This window comes from Pimephales promelas, chromosome 6, assembly GCF_988280905.1.
Source record: "Pimephales promelas chromosome 6, fPimPro1.hap1.1, whole genome shotgun sequence".
In the NCBI taxonomy this organism is placed as follows: Eukaryota; Metazoa; Chordata; class Actinopteri; order Cypriniformes; family Leuciscidae; genus Pimephales; species Pimephales promelas.
The window spans coordinates 3,022,343-3,038,120 of NC_142774.1; the positions used below are offsets into that span (position 1 = coordinate 3,022,343).

Consider the following 15,778-nt stretch of genomic DNA (forward strand, 5'->3'; position numbering starts at 1 on the left):
TTGCGTCGAGGTCGTCCTTCCAAAGTAAACCAATTAAATGCAGACATGAATTAAAAGTCGGAAACAATTTTCTCTTAAATTATTTTAATTTCTTGTGTACACTTAAAGAAAATTTACACACTAGTTTGTTTGTTTTTTCAAAGAACCCAGGCATGCGCGATTGACCTCGGTACAGGCTCTTTAGAGATATCATTCATCTGTATGAGTTTTCCATAGGAATTTTCCCATAACAATTTTTACATGATCCATAGTTTGACTGTACACAGTCCGAAGCCACAGTTAACTATGTAAGCAGTTCTTCCGTATGTCTTTACAATGTGCAAAATCCTCCAGGAGACAGAATAAACAATGACACACACACACAGAACTGGGAGAAAAAAGAAAAAAAAAGACAAAAGATGGGAAACTCTTTACAGATGATTTCTGGTGAACATTTCCCATCATGCACTCCTGGCGTACAGGACCACTGTGACGGCAGACGTCCTCCAAAAGAGTTTAAATAAAAAACAGATACAGCATGATAACAGGAAAATGAGCAAAACGTTACAGCAGATATTGGTCCCTTATTCTCAATACAGCTATAAATATCTATATATATATATATATATTCAAGATAATCATTCATTCAACGATTCCTTCACTACATTACAGTCCAAAGCCAGTGGTTTCAACTTACATTAAAAAGTAACAAACAACAAAATAAGAACCGAGTACGAGCAGCAAAACATTGAAGAAAAGCCGTCGTTCCTATAGTCTTCAGTGTGTCAGTGAGGAAAGCAAATTAATTAAAGAAAGAAAAAAAAACTTATTTTGTGTTCACTAATGCGTGTGCGAAATCAAAAAACTAAAACCTACAAGTAATACCAATATTGATTGTAATGTAGTAGTCAAACGATTAAAAAAAGTTCTTTGTTGCGCGAAATCAAAAGGAAATTTTGCAGACGGTTTGATTTCAAGTCTATATAACTACGCATTTATATATCTAAGTACAAATCTTGTGCCACTGAAGGACTTTTAAACCAGTGTTTCATTAAAACAAACCAAAAACAAGTGCCTCTCTCTCACACACACACATTAAGGATAATCAAGAGGAAACTCTCATCCCTCATTATATACAGATCTCTTCCTACTGTCATTCTACAAATAAATTAATCTAGTCTTTTCTCTAAAGCGATCAGTGATTAGCCGATTATCTCACACACTCTCTCTTAACGTAACATGACGTGTTTAAACTTAAAAAGGCCCGGGGGGGAAACGACACAAAAGAGATAGGAGTCAAAAGGATGAAATTAAAATCATGTGACTGTCGGTGTGGTGTAACTGGAGAGCGATACACAGAGAAAGAGAGGCGGAGAGAAGAACGCATCATCAGTCGGGTGGGAGAGGAGTCAGCGTGGAGGGGAACATGAGGACTTTCGCCTGCATGAACGACAGATCCGGCAGGCCTGCGATCACACGCCGAGCCTCAGCGCTCAGATTCTCCTCCTTCTGCACAGGCTTTCTGCTGAGAGAGATCACACACACATCAGACCGGAAACATTAATATATTTCAAACGGTACAATATCATAATTTTATAAAATTCGGTATTTGACGCGCTGCTGTTTCGAAGTTCTCCACTAGGCGGCAGTGCGCTACCGAAACTGACGCGGGTCGCGCGAAAGCGGCAAACGCTCACGAGGAAACACGATGGATCAAACGAAGCTCATTCGAATTTCTTCGTGCAGTTTGAGTGAAATAAGGCATTACTTTGGCTACTAAAGTAATGAGAATAGTAAAGAGACAGACCTCAATGCACCAATCTGCAAACGTTGCTTTAAATAACGTGTAAATAACGCGCCGAAGCGCTCGTCAGTTGCTCATCCAGACTTGTTCAAAGAGTTCAGAGATCGACGGGTGAGTTCATCATTCAACTGATTTAATTTAGACTTTTATTGAACACTGAACAGCGCACATCCATAAGAGCTTATCAATTAAATATGATACGGTAAACACGAGAGATCAAATGACACGCTAGAACCGGTTTATACCGGTTTATTACACAGTTTAGCAGCTACGTCTCGTAATTTTTGCACTTTAAAACAAACATACAAACATATTAATTTAATTTGAATGAATAAAGAATACAAGTGATAGTAAAACGAATGGCATATTACTGCCACTGTGGCAGAGAGAGATAGAGAGAGAGAGAGATTAATATTACTAATATTACAATTAAGCTACATTTGTCAACATTCTTTTGGTACCCTGGCCTAATAATATAGCATTTATCAATATAGATAAATCAGTAATATAAGACCTAAAAATGTTATATACTAATACATGTTTAGCATTTTAACATTACTTTATGCAATGTATTATATAATATGAACCTAAACAGTAACCAAACCAAGATGAATATATGCTATAAATGTTGATAATTCTCTGTTGATGCATGACAGCTGGTTTACATGTAAGTTCTTTATTCGATTATTATTATTATATGTTAATCTATTATAGATAATGAACCTATTTTAATTGTATATTTTTTAAGGTTTTTTTTTTTTTCAAAATCTAAAATGTATGTTCCTTGATTGAATTTATTTATTTTTTTACATTGATACATTTTTGTTTGTTTTTTTTTTTGATACTTTTCTTTTGCACATAGTGGCGAGTTTGAAGCAAATTGTTTCAATTCACTTAAATTGAGACTTTTTTTTCCCCCGACTATGGTATCGATTTAGTATCGATACCGAGGTATCATGTTCTGGTATCGTACCGAAGCCAAAATTGTGGTATCGAGCCAACCCTTCTTCTGGGGCTTAAAAGTGTTAGTTACATTTCTCCAATGCAGGGACAGAAAACTCAGATTTCATTAAAAAGATTTGTGTCCTGAAGATGACGTGAGGGTGTTACATTTTGGGGTGAACTAACCCTATATGTGATCAGACCCCCAAAAGTTAAAACATTGCCACACAAAGGAGGATTAAATGCAAAATAACCATATCTCTAAGAATTAAAAACTCTACGACAACCACTAAATGAAATGACAAACCTAGTGCTGCACATAAAATAAACCGTTTGCAATATGCAACAGGTTTCAAACGGATGCAATTGTTTCAATTTTGTGTAAAAACGTGATCAAATAATGAGATACAGAAATCCAGCATCAGTGTAAACTCGTGTGTGTGTGTCCGAGCAGCAGGAGTGTGAACTGACCTGGTGGAGGTGCTGGTCTTCTCGACGGTGGACATGAGGCGAGCGAACGCATCCACGACTCTCCTGCCGCCCCCACTGACTTCCAGCTTGGCTTGGGTCAACTCGTACAGCTCCGGGTCCACGCCTGCACACATCACACGCATGTCAGAACACTTGTGTGATACGCCACCATACGTACGCATCAGCAGTCGAAATTAACACCCACCAACACGGTATGGTAAATCCAGGTAAAATAATTACTTATTATGTTTACTCACTTTGCTGGGGAAGTTCATGTAAACCAGATCTGCACAGGTTTAGCGTAAATACTAGAGTCAGACCAATTTATCGGCAGACCGATATTATCGGCCGATATTAGGCATTTTCCAAACTATCGGTATCGGCAGTTATAATGGCTGATAAATGAATATTTCAAAAATAAAATAAAAACGGACGTAACACGCTTGAACCATGTCATGAGTGTTGGAGTTGTATAGTTTGTCCACCAGAGGGCACTCTATTATTTCATGAATTTATGAAATAATATCGGCCTGCCGATAAATCGGTCCGGCTCAACGGTCGTTTGAAAGGACGGTTAAAGATATGGATGGAAATAGAGCCGAGATCATGAACACACACACACACACACACACACAGCGCTAGTGTTAAACAGCAAACCTGGTATGGAGGTGGCCGGGCCGGAGGGCGACTCGTCCACGGGGCCGAAAAAATCGAGGTTGAGCAGAGACGAGCCTCCACTCGCTTCAGAGAGAACGAGGGATGGTGAAAGAGAGGAGAGGGGTTACGGACAGACAGAGAGAGAAGTTGACATAAGCTCAGATCGGGATTAGTGTTGAAGTCTACATGACCAGATTAGTGCTGGTTTCTGCTAGCGAAAAGCGAGATGGTCAGTGTACGACTCGAGGTGTTAGTGAGAGAAACCAGAGATGCTGTTACCGTCCAGAGGGTTTGTAAGGCCACTGCTGCTCCAGTCAAACTGAACGGGAGGAAGAGACTCCTGGCGGGAGAAGACAACATAATAACGGTGTGATTACTTCATTTACTGATTGGTGTATTACCCTTAGAAATATGGCTTTTTTAATCCTACTTTGTGTAACTAAGTTTGATCAAATAATAAATCAAGAAAGGGATGCTATAAATTGTGCTAGCTTCTGGTTTTGGATGGTTCATCACAAAAGAAATGGAAAAATAATAATAAATCTGGTAACACTTTACTTGAAGGGGTGTGCATAAGACTGACAGGACATATGTCATGACTCATGAATATGAAGGAGGTTTTATGCATGTCAACTGTCATTAACTGTAATTCGCTCAATAATGGCATTTTTAATGCAAATATGACATTGTTTATTGACAAACCAATTCATCATAACCCGTCCGAGTCTTTGTCATGACAACTTGACATTACTACAACAACACAACCTGTCATAAACATGACATAGCAGATTAATGATCAAACTCAAGAAACCACTTAGCTTTATTGGTTAACATTACATTAAACTGTCATGTGGCTGGTTTTGACAAAATTAGTCAATTTTTTTTATTTTATTTTAATGACAAATTAGATTTGTACCACTGCAGTTGAGGTCAAGAAAAATAATCATGACAGGTTATGATGTATTGGTTTATGTCAAGGTGTCATAACAAAGATATCTCAAACAATGTCATAATTGAGCGAATGAAACTTAATGACACAAACATGCCAAAACCCTCCTTCATATTGATTATGATTATGAATGTGTCATGTCAGTCTTATGCACACCCCAAGTAAAGTGTTCCCCGCACAGCTTGGCAATACAATCGCCATTGGCTAGTCATTTTTTTTTTTGTTTACTCGCCAGACTGATATCCTATTTTCTATATATATATAATATTTACTAGTGAATTTACTAGTGAAATACGTTATTTTTATAAGTTAAATAAAATATAATAAATCTTATATATAAAAAATTAAATAATTTAACGTTTTTTTTTCTCCTTTTTTGTGATAATTAGGTTGTCCATTTGTCTTTGTCCGTCAACAAACAAAACAAACCAAAAATACAATGTTTTTTGAGAGGATAAAATGTTTTTGTTGAGAAAGTTTGTCTATGTTAAGCAATTATCATTTCTTTTACATTTTATCTTTCAAATAGAGGTTAAAAACCAAGCAAATATCGGCCAAAATAAATCGGCAGCATTAATCGACCGACCCGGATTTCAAAAGATCAGTATCGGCGTGAAAAAAAACCATATCGGTCGACCTCTAATATCGGTATATTTTGGAACCATAATGTAATTTGAGATTTGCAATCCAGTATATATCGCTTTATCTGAGTATTATGTATGCGGGTAAAGTTGGATAAGCTAAATACAGCTGAGCGATATCCCACGATACTCCCGTTTCTGAGTGAAGCGTCTGATCAGATGAAGGTCGTGGCGACGCTCACCTGCGCGGCGTCTGGGGGACAGGTATTCAGCTCTGAGACGACGGAGGGAGATTGTGCTATCGAGGCGATCATCTCAGCGGCGGAGACAGGCTTCACCGGCTCTTTCGTGGGCTCCAGCATCCCCTGCACACACACACACACACACACATGTACATTTCTGAAATGCTTCCTCTGATAACAGATCTCTCTCTGAACTATAATGTGGACACATGATTTTTCTGTAAAGCTGCTTAGAAACGATGTGTATTGTGAAAAGCGCTATACAAATAAATGTGAATTGAATGATTGATTAAACACACTCAGGAGGACGATTCAAATAAACCAGCATCACACACACACTGGGCTGCAGCTGGGCTCCACTCACCAGACTGGCAGCGTACATTGGCACAATCACAGGCTGCTTTTTATGGCCCGTGAAGAGCTGAGGAGAAAGAGACAAACACTGACGATGAGAAGTTAAAGAGGCCATTTATTATAGTCTTGATTTAGTTTTTAGGGTCTACTAGAACAGGTTTTCATCCTTCAAAGTTCAAAACACATTATTTTCCGCATATAATGTGTTGTGATTGGATGAGTGTGTTTGGGAAATGTCCCGCCAGTTTCAGTTTTGATTTGGTTTATTTTTGCTTACTGCGCTCGCTTGCGCCTTCTTGTGGGCAAAGGAGACAATATCAGTGTTGTAGTACTCGGACTCGGTCTCGAGACCATATTTTAATGGTCTCGGTCTTGTCATGGACTCGTGTCCATTTGGACTCGGAATTGACTCGTACTCGAACATTTTTTTTTTTAGGACTCAGACTTATTCCCGAGTCCACTCGAGTTCAATTCAAAATATTTTTCATGATTATTAATGTATGTTAATAAAATATTTCTTTAAATTGATTGACACTTCCAGTGATTGGTGATTTTCTAGTGCACAACTGCGCATGACTACTTTTTAACACCACCTACTATGTGGCCTTTTTACCCTAAACTGATCATATTTTTTAAACTCTAAGTAAATTCAGTAAAATAAAAAAAGTATTTCTCTAAGTAAATAAAAGTAAATTAGGTAATCAACCCTCACTGGTCTCGACTCGGACTCGACTTGGACTCGACTCTCTCTGGTCTCGGTCTCAACTCAGACTCGAGTGAGGTGGTCTCGACTACAACACTGGACAATAGCTATAGTACTTTTGTCCACTAACATCAAGTATTGACTTAAAGCTGCAGTAGGTAGGTAACTTGTAAACAAATATTTTTTTACATATTTGTTAAAACTGTCTTTATGTCCTGACAGTAGACTATGAGATAGATGATCTGTGAAATAAATCAAGCTCCTCTGGCTCCTCCCAGTGGTCCTATTGCCATTAATACAACGCTCACGGTCAAAAACAACCACTTAGTGCCAGGAGGCGTGTCTTAGCAGTGTCAATCACGCTCTCGTGTACGCGCTGATCACGAAAGAGCGCTCTTCACAGCGGCGCGCCGTCATTCAAACCAAACTCGGTGATTGCTGTGCTAATGGCGGAGAAACAACCTAAACTGCCAATTTCTCGAGTGGAACCTGCTCATAAAACAAAGAAGGGTAAAAGGAAGAAAATGATGACGATAAACAAGCGAAAAAGAAAGTATTAGACAGAGCCCATTGACTCAGTGTCAAAACTTAAGCCGCATTACATGTAATGAAATGTCACGCACTGTGCAAAGCAACAACTGAAACCTGTTAATTCACTGGCTCGTCACGTTGCTGCTGAAATAATATTGTGGCGATATAACATTGAGGCCGAGGGACAGAGACATAAGAGTGGCGCGAGGCCGGTGCCGTGAGTGGTAATGACCGACACCTGTTAGACACAGCGGACTGTCTCGCCTCTCTCACGGAGGAGCGGATCAAGGAGCATCACGACGTCGGTGGAGAGCTGAACAGGTCTGATTTTATGTTGTGATTTGTATGTGCTGTTTTGTGTGTTGTCCGTGAGGGGCTGCTGGCTTATACTTTAATTTTGTATTTGTTTATTTAGCTTGTTGAACGTTCGCCGGTTTGCTGCCTTGTCGAAAAATGCTACCGTATCGCGAATTGATCACAGAATGCCGATTAAAGTCGTATGAAATACAATTATAATACAATTCTAAGTTAAGAGTAGCTACTGTATACTGTAGACTACTGTTTTTATTTTTAAAACGGTGTGAAAAGTAAAAATTATCATAAAATATTCATCTTTGACTTGTCAAAGTACACCTTTGCTCGTAACTGAAACTTTCAGTTATTCTTTTTCAGCTTGTTGACCGTATAAATATTCATATGTTAGTAAGCATTTTTTTAAAGGGAAATTATACATTATAACAGGAAAATGTACCTTTTGTAAAAAAAAAAAAAAACTGAGTTTGCACATGCGCATAGCAAATCTCGATGGGTAGCATGAATCGTCAGAACACCGGTTACCGGTTATTTTTCAAAAAACTTCTGAACTCGTCACAAATACAGGCCTACTAGCAAACCTTTATCTTGAATTATATTACATAAGTTGCGTTATCGCTATATTATCTTACTAGCTATTTATAACTTATAGAAAGGTGCAACGTTATAAATTTCCATTACATGTATTGCAAATACGTAATGATTTGAGGACCAAGTTTGTAATCAAAGTATGGACAGGCCTTTAATAGTCAATGTAAAGCATATTGTTGATGTTTCGTCCCTATTAGTGAATGTGCCATATAACATATTGTCCGCCGTCATTGGTGTCCCTGCTCACTAGCCTGCGCGTTCACGACAGGCTCCGCTCATAGACAGTATAGGAAATGGACAGAGCGATCTCATTGGAACTCCATTGAGATGATTGAAGCCCGTTTTTGGCAATTTTTTTTAGCACTTCCGTCCCTGACGCACAGACTCAATCAGAGCTTGACGAAGTCGATGTGACGAGAGCAAACCCGTCTGTCTTGTAGTGGCTGTGGCATGAGAAATCTGAATCATTCTCTTTCGAAACTTGCAGAGGCGGAGAGTGTGAGTAGTAGTAGTACGAGCTTCTCCTCCTGTCCATACGGTAATCTCTCTACTGTTCGACATAGAGTAGCGTGGATATGACGCAATCGTTAGCCTACTTTTACAAAGACTGCTTCTACGGGGCCATAACATAAGCTACAAGGTAATGGAGCATTTTATACATTGTCGTGTTTCTTTAGAAATAAATAAAGGACAAATGGGGTCTTCAAACACCTCAGATGTAAAGTTATTCGCTGTCAAAGTGACGCCAAAATGAATGGGAGTCAATGGGAATGCTAACGCAAGTGAAGTTCTGCTACAAGATGGCAGCTCCCGCGAGGCTTCAACTTCCGGTCGATGGCTCCACTGTGGGGGAGGGCTGTAGCGCAGCAGAGAGCAAGGGGGTGGGACCTGTAAGTTGTGCTTGTTTAAATTTTCAGGCTAAGTCAACATTTTTTCAAAACTCCCTACTGCAGCTTTAAGAATTCGAATATAATTCATATTTTGCTAATATTTAAAGACAAAAAAAAAAAAAAACATTTTCCCAAAGCGACTCACTATATTTCTGGTGTCGATGCCGAGAGAGCAGAGCAGGGCTTTATTGGTGTGAGAGCCGCCCCACTGGTACCGGAGACCATAAGCATTGTTAACGTCCTGAAGCTGCTGCCACACGTCCCGCAACGCCCTGCAAAACCCACAGGAGGAGACACACACCACAGCACAACAATGAAGACTTCATTACATCGTTCAGCCCTCAGCTAAAACACTCGTGGCTGCTCACCCGCTGGCCTGTCCTCCGTCGCTGTGCTCCTGTGCTGACACGTCAGGGGGTTTGAGGAAGCTGTTGAGCGTGGACACGTCCTCCTCCACCCGAGGAGCGACAACCAGCTCAAAACTGGCCTGGAAAATCTTCTCCAAGCGGCTGAACAGCGCAGTCTTCGTGGAAAACAACGGCCAATTGAACAAAATCCAACATTGATTATTGAAAATTGATTCAAAATATTTATCAACTAAATCAAAGATAGTGGATGAGGTGAGATAAACGTTGATTATAAACATACACAGCTGTTCAAAAGTTTGGGGTCGATAAGATTTTTATATTTATTTTTAATAAATTTTTCATTTTTATTCAGGAAAAACATGTATAATGTTACCAAAAATTCTATTTCAAGTAAATGCTGTTTTTTTCCGCTTTCTATCTTTGTGATGCCAATCACATTTTCACAAAATAATTGAACAGCACAACTATTTTCAACATTGATAATAATAATGAATATTTCCTGAGCATCAAATCCTCATATTAGAGTGATTGATCTGAAGGATCATGTGACACTGAAGACTGGAGTAATGATGCTGAAATAGTACATCTTTGATCACAGGAATAAATCATATTTTAACAAATCTTCACATAGAAAACAGTGTCCCAATATTCCTTTGACCCCAAACTTCTGTTATTGATCTTTACGCTTAGAGAGAGCAAACTGATTTATTTTAAAATAAAGTGTTTTTCCTGTTTTTAACATGCATTTAGTTTCGACTTAATGACTAACTTGTACAGTGAAATTAACGAATGCTTAATCAGCCATGTAGAAAGAGTAAACCATCCGGTCCAGGTACATTCCTGAATCTGGTATCACTTCCCAGCCAGTTTTCAACACCTTTCACCGTTTAGGACAACAATTTGAGGAACAGAATGAAAAACAGGAAAGATAAATCAACCAACCAATATTTTAGATAATCAGACTTACCGTTGTACAACTTTTGCGCTCCTCCGCAACACTAGGGGGCGCCGTAAGCGTCTGACTCCCTTGCCATTCGTCTCCAGTTTTTTCAGAACACACTGAATCCTGTTCCTGCCCGAATGATGCCCACGATTCCTCTTCATTCTGGCTCTGATCCGGCTCAGAGAAAGCCTGCCATCCTCCTATATCAGCGGCATTTTCCACTGTCGCGGAGCTGAAATCCGCAAAACTGTCACTTCCAGGAAACGCAGTTGCTTCCTCGCCAGCCAAATCCGTTTTACAAGGTTCTTTTGATGTGTCAAAATCGCCAAATTCATCTTCTTCACCATCCATTGTGGGGTCCGTTTCAGCCTGAGCGACTAGCGTTGTGGCCCCCTGCTGGTCGAAATCAGCAAATCCAGTCGCGCTAAATGAGCTAGCGTCGCCAAAGTCCCCGAAATCTCCGAAATCCTCATCGTCGTCGTCCTCGGCGAGTTGGCTGTGATCGGCCGGAGTGGCAGTGTCCTCCTGAAGCGGAGGCGAAGGTACGGATCCCGTCGTGCTAAAGTCGCCGAATTCCTCGAGCGCGTCTGTCGATAGCGGCCGACCGAAGGAAGTCTCTGTTTCCGTCTCCGTTTCTTCGTTCTCTGAGCCTTTCTCATCTGATTGTTCAGCACTACATCTTTCCTCAGAGTCGGGCGAAACGCAGCCATCATCGGCTACACCGTTAACGGCTAGCGGTTGCGCTGTGCTAACAGCTTCAGTAGCATCAACTTCTAGATCCTTTCGATCTAAATCCGACCCTTCATGAAAACTCAAGCTCCCGTTGCTGAGACCTTCCGAGTTTTCCAAAGGGACTCCAAACCCTGTGTTTCTCGAATCCCTGCTGTCGTCCGCTTTACTAGCTCCTCGCGCTTCAACAACACCGTCGCTAATGTCATTCTGCGCCGGTTGATTTGAATGTTCCCAGTCTGTGTTTGAAGGCTGGTTGTGTTCGGCATTTGAAAAAGCAGCGAAATCTGCAAAATCATCTGGACTTTCATTGTTTTTGTGTGGCGTAGGTGGGCTTTCTCCTTGATCTAACTTTGCAAATCCGTTTGTTAGCACTTCAGCGGTGCCATTGCAGTCAGCGCTATCAGTCCGAGATCCGGTTGCAAACTCCAGGGACGTGATGTGAGCTTGATGCTCGGTCAACTTTTTAAGTTCCTCCACACTAACCGTTCTGCCATTGGGCGTGCCAGTCTGGCTAGGCGCTACGCCATTAGCCTTTGCGGTTTGCGACGACAGTCCCACGATTCTCCCGTTGCTCAGTAGCTCCGGCGGCGAGGTGGCGTTTAAAGCCCGGTTCTGGTTGAACGAGGTGGGCGTTTCGAACTCCGAGAAGCTGGTGCTGTTCGGGACGCCGGTGAAGTCACTGAATTCATCGTCCTCGTCCTCGACGCCGTCCTCCATCGGGGGTGGGGAGGAGGAGTACATGCGTATCACGTCAGGCTCCATGGGGACCTGAGCAGAAACACACGGCCAAGAGCTCACGCCTGCAGCAGATTAGCAAAGCAATGTACGCTAGATTAGCATCATGAATAGGACTGTGGCAAAACAAGTACAAATTGTAATCTTACAGACCAGTATTTTCCAATGAGACACAAAGCAAGATTTTGGAAACAACTAGATCTAGATGTGTGATTGTTTGAGAGAGTTTTCTTGGCAAATGAAATGGAAAAATACGTACAAATCTAATTTACTAGGGATGTAACAATATATTGTGTCACAATATATTGCAATACAGTATATGTTAAATGCAATTAGGGAATATTTGTGGGTCCTGGTAATGCCAAATGTCTGATATTACCAGTTAAAAGTGACTTTTTACAATATTTTAAATATATCTAGCCAGTGACAGAGCGCAAGACTATTCGTCTAAAATAATTCTGCATTTTCAGCTTCAGAATCATCATGAACGTTATTCTGGTGTCTCTATTGTCCATTCATTTACACACACACAATGTAACACCAATGCGCAGCATGTTTCAGAGTGAAGCGCACCACTGTGTTAATTTACACACGAGCAGCTCATGATCCAGTGTTTCAAGTCTCAAAATCAGCGGCTCCTAAACACGGGATTATGAGCTCCTTGAGTAAATGGACACAGTTATACGATTAATTGCATCTAAAATAAAAGTTTGGGTTTGTTTTTATATATATATATATATATGTGTGTGTACTGCGTACAGTATACACACACGTATGTATACATCTAAGAAAAAAATTATATATATAAATTGTATATAAATATATATACAGTATATACATGCAAATATTTTTTAAATATGCATGTGTGTGTGTTTATATCTATAGAATAATTATACACAGTACACACACATAGGCTATATTATGTAAACACAAACTTTTATTTTGGATGCAATTAATTGTTTCACAGCCCAAATTCATTCTGTAACATGTAGTGTTTGTGTTTAATTAAATCGTAGCCTTTGTAATTTAATAATCACATCTATATTCATCTTCATGTGGATTTGGGAACGCAATATACGCCAGACATCTTCCCATACTTGTTATCAACAAGACGCTTTAAGTTTTTTTCCACCAAAATAAAAGCTTGATTTATTTTAAACATTTTAATATGAATAAATGAAGACGGCAATAATACTAGTATTGAACTTTTTCAGTTGTACAGTGAAATATAACTATTGTAATATTTTTCTAACTCATTTTTTAATTTTTACAGCGATACATAATATTAGTAATGGTTCTTGTTTTGTTTAATATTTTTATTTAGTAGTAACAGTAATCATAGCAAAAAGTTATATTATTATTTTATAGTCATATTGATATATAACAAACAAAATAATTGCTCCAAAATCGTGTTGGAAAAACTGTTGGAACGCTATTAATATCATCAAAGTGTCAGGATGCCCACAGGATTAGTCTAAAACTGTAATTACACATAATTTAAAATGGAAAGAGTCATTTGGAAATGATTTCTGACACACAAAGAAAGTCGGCGCCTTCTGTAACGCTGCATGTTTAAAACAGCAGGAGTTTCTGCACACACTCCTCCTGAACTAACACGAGCCTCGCTTTCTACATCAGCCCCGTCCTGCGTCTAATCACTGCGTCTGCAAAGACAAGAAACACTTCACTACTGCGTGTCAAAAAGTGTGATTTTAACACAATATTACATTCTAGTGAGTGAATAATACCTTGCTTTAATGTGCTTTAATACCTTAAATCATGCAGAGCTTTTGAGACAGCCATCAATAAATCTTCTTAAGCTTGATATGAATAAGACTAGTGTTAAATATGTCTATTTAAAGTACTGATAACCACTGCAATCCCACTGAACAATCGCTTCCTGATGGCAGCGCTCGCCAGAAAAGTGCTTTACAGACACCGGATCTTGTTGTCTAACTCAAATCAAATCAACCAGAGTAAAACTAGACAGTTTGTCTTCAAATTAGACACTGATTAAGTGCTAATACTAGGAGACGTAGTGGAGCAACAGGGAAACCGGATCAATTCAGAGAGTCGTGACTCGTGAATAAACAAACCAAAAGAATTCAGTCACTGAATGCAATTATTTACAAAGTAGAGAAAAAGCACAAGCCAAATAAAGCAGGGCTTTTAAACGCTCTATTGTAGTGGGAATGTGTTGTTTGCTGAAAGACGGCTCAAACAATGACATGATCTTTGCCAAACCACTACTTTAGCGACCTAAATGCCATTTAAAGGTTTCTCTATTCTAGCACAAACACACACAAAACGTACCATCAGATTTCCAATTGAATCATTTACTCTTCTGTTTTATATAGTGAATTGAAAGAATAAAAATTAACATGGGATGAAGGACATCATCATTCATTTGATCAGATTGACAAAAAACACTCTATTTCCTAAAGATAAATCCATTTAGGGCATTACATCTATAAATATCTATAATCATACATTCACATTACTCATATGATGACTGTATTGCAGTACTGTAACTCTTCTGAGGTACAAAAGCAACGTTTGATTACATTTTTGCTGTTATATGACAGTTTTCAAAGTACGTAAGACGCACTTTAAGAGTGCAGTTATTAAATCAGTTATTTCGTATAATTTAGCTGATTTAAATATCACAGCTGTCAAGAAACAGCAGGCCTACATGACATAAAATGATACAACTTTCAATAATAACAAACGTAAATAATACAGATGGATGGCTTATTTACGAATTAAATCCGAATAAAACTGACATTTAGTCTTTTGGACAGAATCGACTCGTTTTGGTGATGTTTACATTCCGGCTAGCAGTTAGCCATTAGCCTGATCACAGCAGTGAAATTATACCTGACAGCATAAACTGAGTTGTTTTTCGCTGTCAAAACAAGCTGCTTCTTTCTAAACAATGAAAAAGTTGCCATAACAGTCCTGTTATTGTTCTCTAGGTGATTTAGAAGCGCAAACTTAATCAGTTAGCATGCAAACTCAATGTAGCATCAGAACCCATTGATTAACAACGGCGATGCTAGCAGGCTAACACTAGCATTAGCCTGGATGCTAACGGCTAGCTCTCGCGCAGCTGTCAGTCATCTTCTTACCTCAGGAGTCCGGAGTGATGCGTCCATCCTCACGGCGAGCATCTGTAGCTCTTACATACACACACAACTGGCTCGAGCTCTCTCTGTCAGACTGTGTGTGTGTGTGTGTGTGTGAGAGTGTATCCTGCTCTTTTCCCGAGGATTACCCAGCATGCACCAGGGGCTATGGTGTGGCACTTCTGGACTCTCATGTTGATTGGATGAAGCTGATTTGGGAGATTTAAACTAAACCCAGAACTGAATTAAAAGTCAGCAATATATATTATTTATATGTATAAGACCAAATTTATACTGTGACAAATTAATATTATGTGTTAAATATCATTTGGAAATAATAGTTTCTATATATTAAGTTAGTCACTGTAATATGTATTGTTTATTTGTTTATTGTTGGCTGTTTTTTTTTTTTACTTTTTTATTGTTATTTGTTTGTATTTATTTATTTATTTCATGCATTTTAGCACATTTGACTTTTAATCTTTTTTAATATTTATTTTAATCTATTTATTTTATTTTAAAATATTTAGTTTCTATTTAGTTACATTAACTTTTATTTTATTTTTTATAAGTCTTTTTTATTATTCATTTATTTTAGGAAATACACTGTTTTGCCAAAAAACAAATTTATACTGTGAAAAAATATATGTTATTAATATTTGTAAAATATAATTTGGAAAATATTTCGTTTCTATTCAGTACCATCACGTTTTTTCTACTGTACTGTTTATTTGAATCTAATCTAAAATATTTACTATAATAAAGTTATATTTCAATAAATGGTTAATATTTATTGTAATGTACTATTACTAATATTAAATAAATATTAAATAATATTACTATTATTTTATTATTTATTTAAATTTATT

General features: G+C 38.5%; 1 protein-coding gene across 5 annotated transcripts; it reads right to left on the reverse strand.

The window, feature by feature from the left end:
- Positions 1-67: 67 nt before the first annotated feature.
- aftpha (aftiphilin a) lies at positions 68-15,094 on the reverse strand. 5 transcript variants are annotated; one of them, XM_039684561.2, is made up of 10 exons: positions 14,913-15,094; positions 10,342-11,817; positions 9,375-9,529; positions 9,152-9,278; positions 5,990-6,046; positions 5,626-5,748; positions 4,133-4,193; positions 3,854-3,937; positions 3,197-3,320; positions 68-1,501 (listed from the first exon to the last, which is right to left on the reverse strand). In XM_039684561.2, the coding sequence occupies exons 1-10, from the start codon at positions 14,952-14,954 to the stop codon at positions 1,369-1,371; spliced, it is 2,382 nt and encodes a 793-aa protein (XP_039540495.2). In that variant the 5' UTR covers positions 14,955-15,094; the 3' UTR covers positions 68-1,368. The 5 variants fall into 5 exon arrangements, with proteins under 5 accessions (XP_039540495.2, XP_039540487.2, XP_039540502.2 ...); XM_039684553.2 differs by having other exon boundaries at positions 68-1,504; XM_039684568.2 differs by having other exon boundaries at positions 68-1,504; positions 10,342-11,849; positions 14,913-15,090.
- Positions 15,095-15,778: the final 684 nt, after the last annotated feature.

What these genes read in the sequence shown, in the direction of transcription:
- aftpha (XM_039684553.2), bottom strand. Translation starts at nt 14,954, where the DNA reads ATGCTCGCCGTGAGGATGGACGCATCACTCCGGACTCCTGAG. An exon ending in CATCACTCCGGACTCCTGAG is followed by an intron (nt 11,818 to 14,912) that starts GTAAGAAGATGA and finishes GTTTCTGCTCAG; the next exon opens with GTCCCCATGGAGCCTGACGT. An exon ending in AAGACCAGCACCTCCACCAG is followed by an intron (nt 1,505 to 3,196) that starts GTCAGTTCACAC and finishes GATCTCTCTCAG; the next exon opens with CAGAAAGCCTGTGCAGAAGG.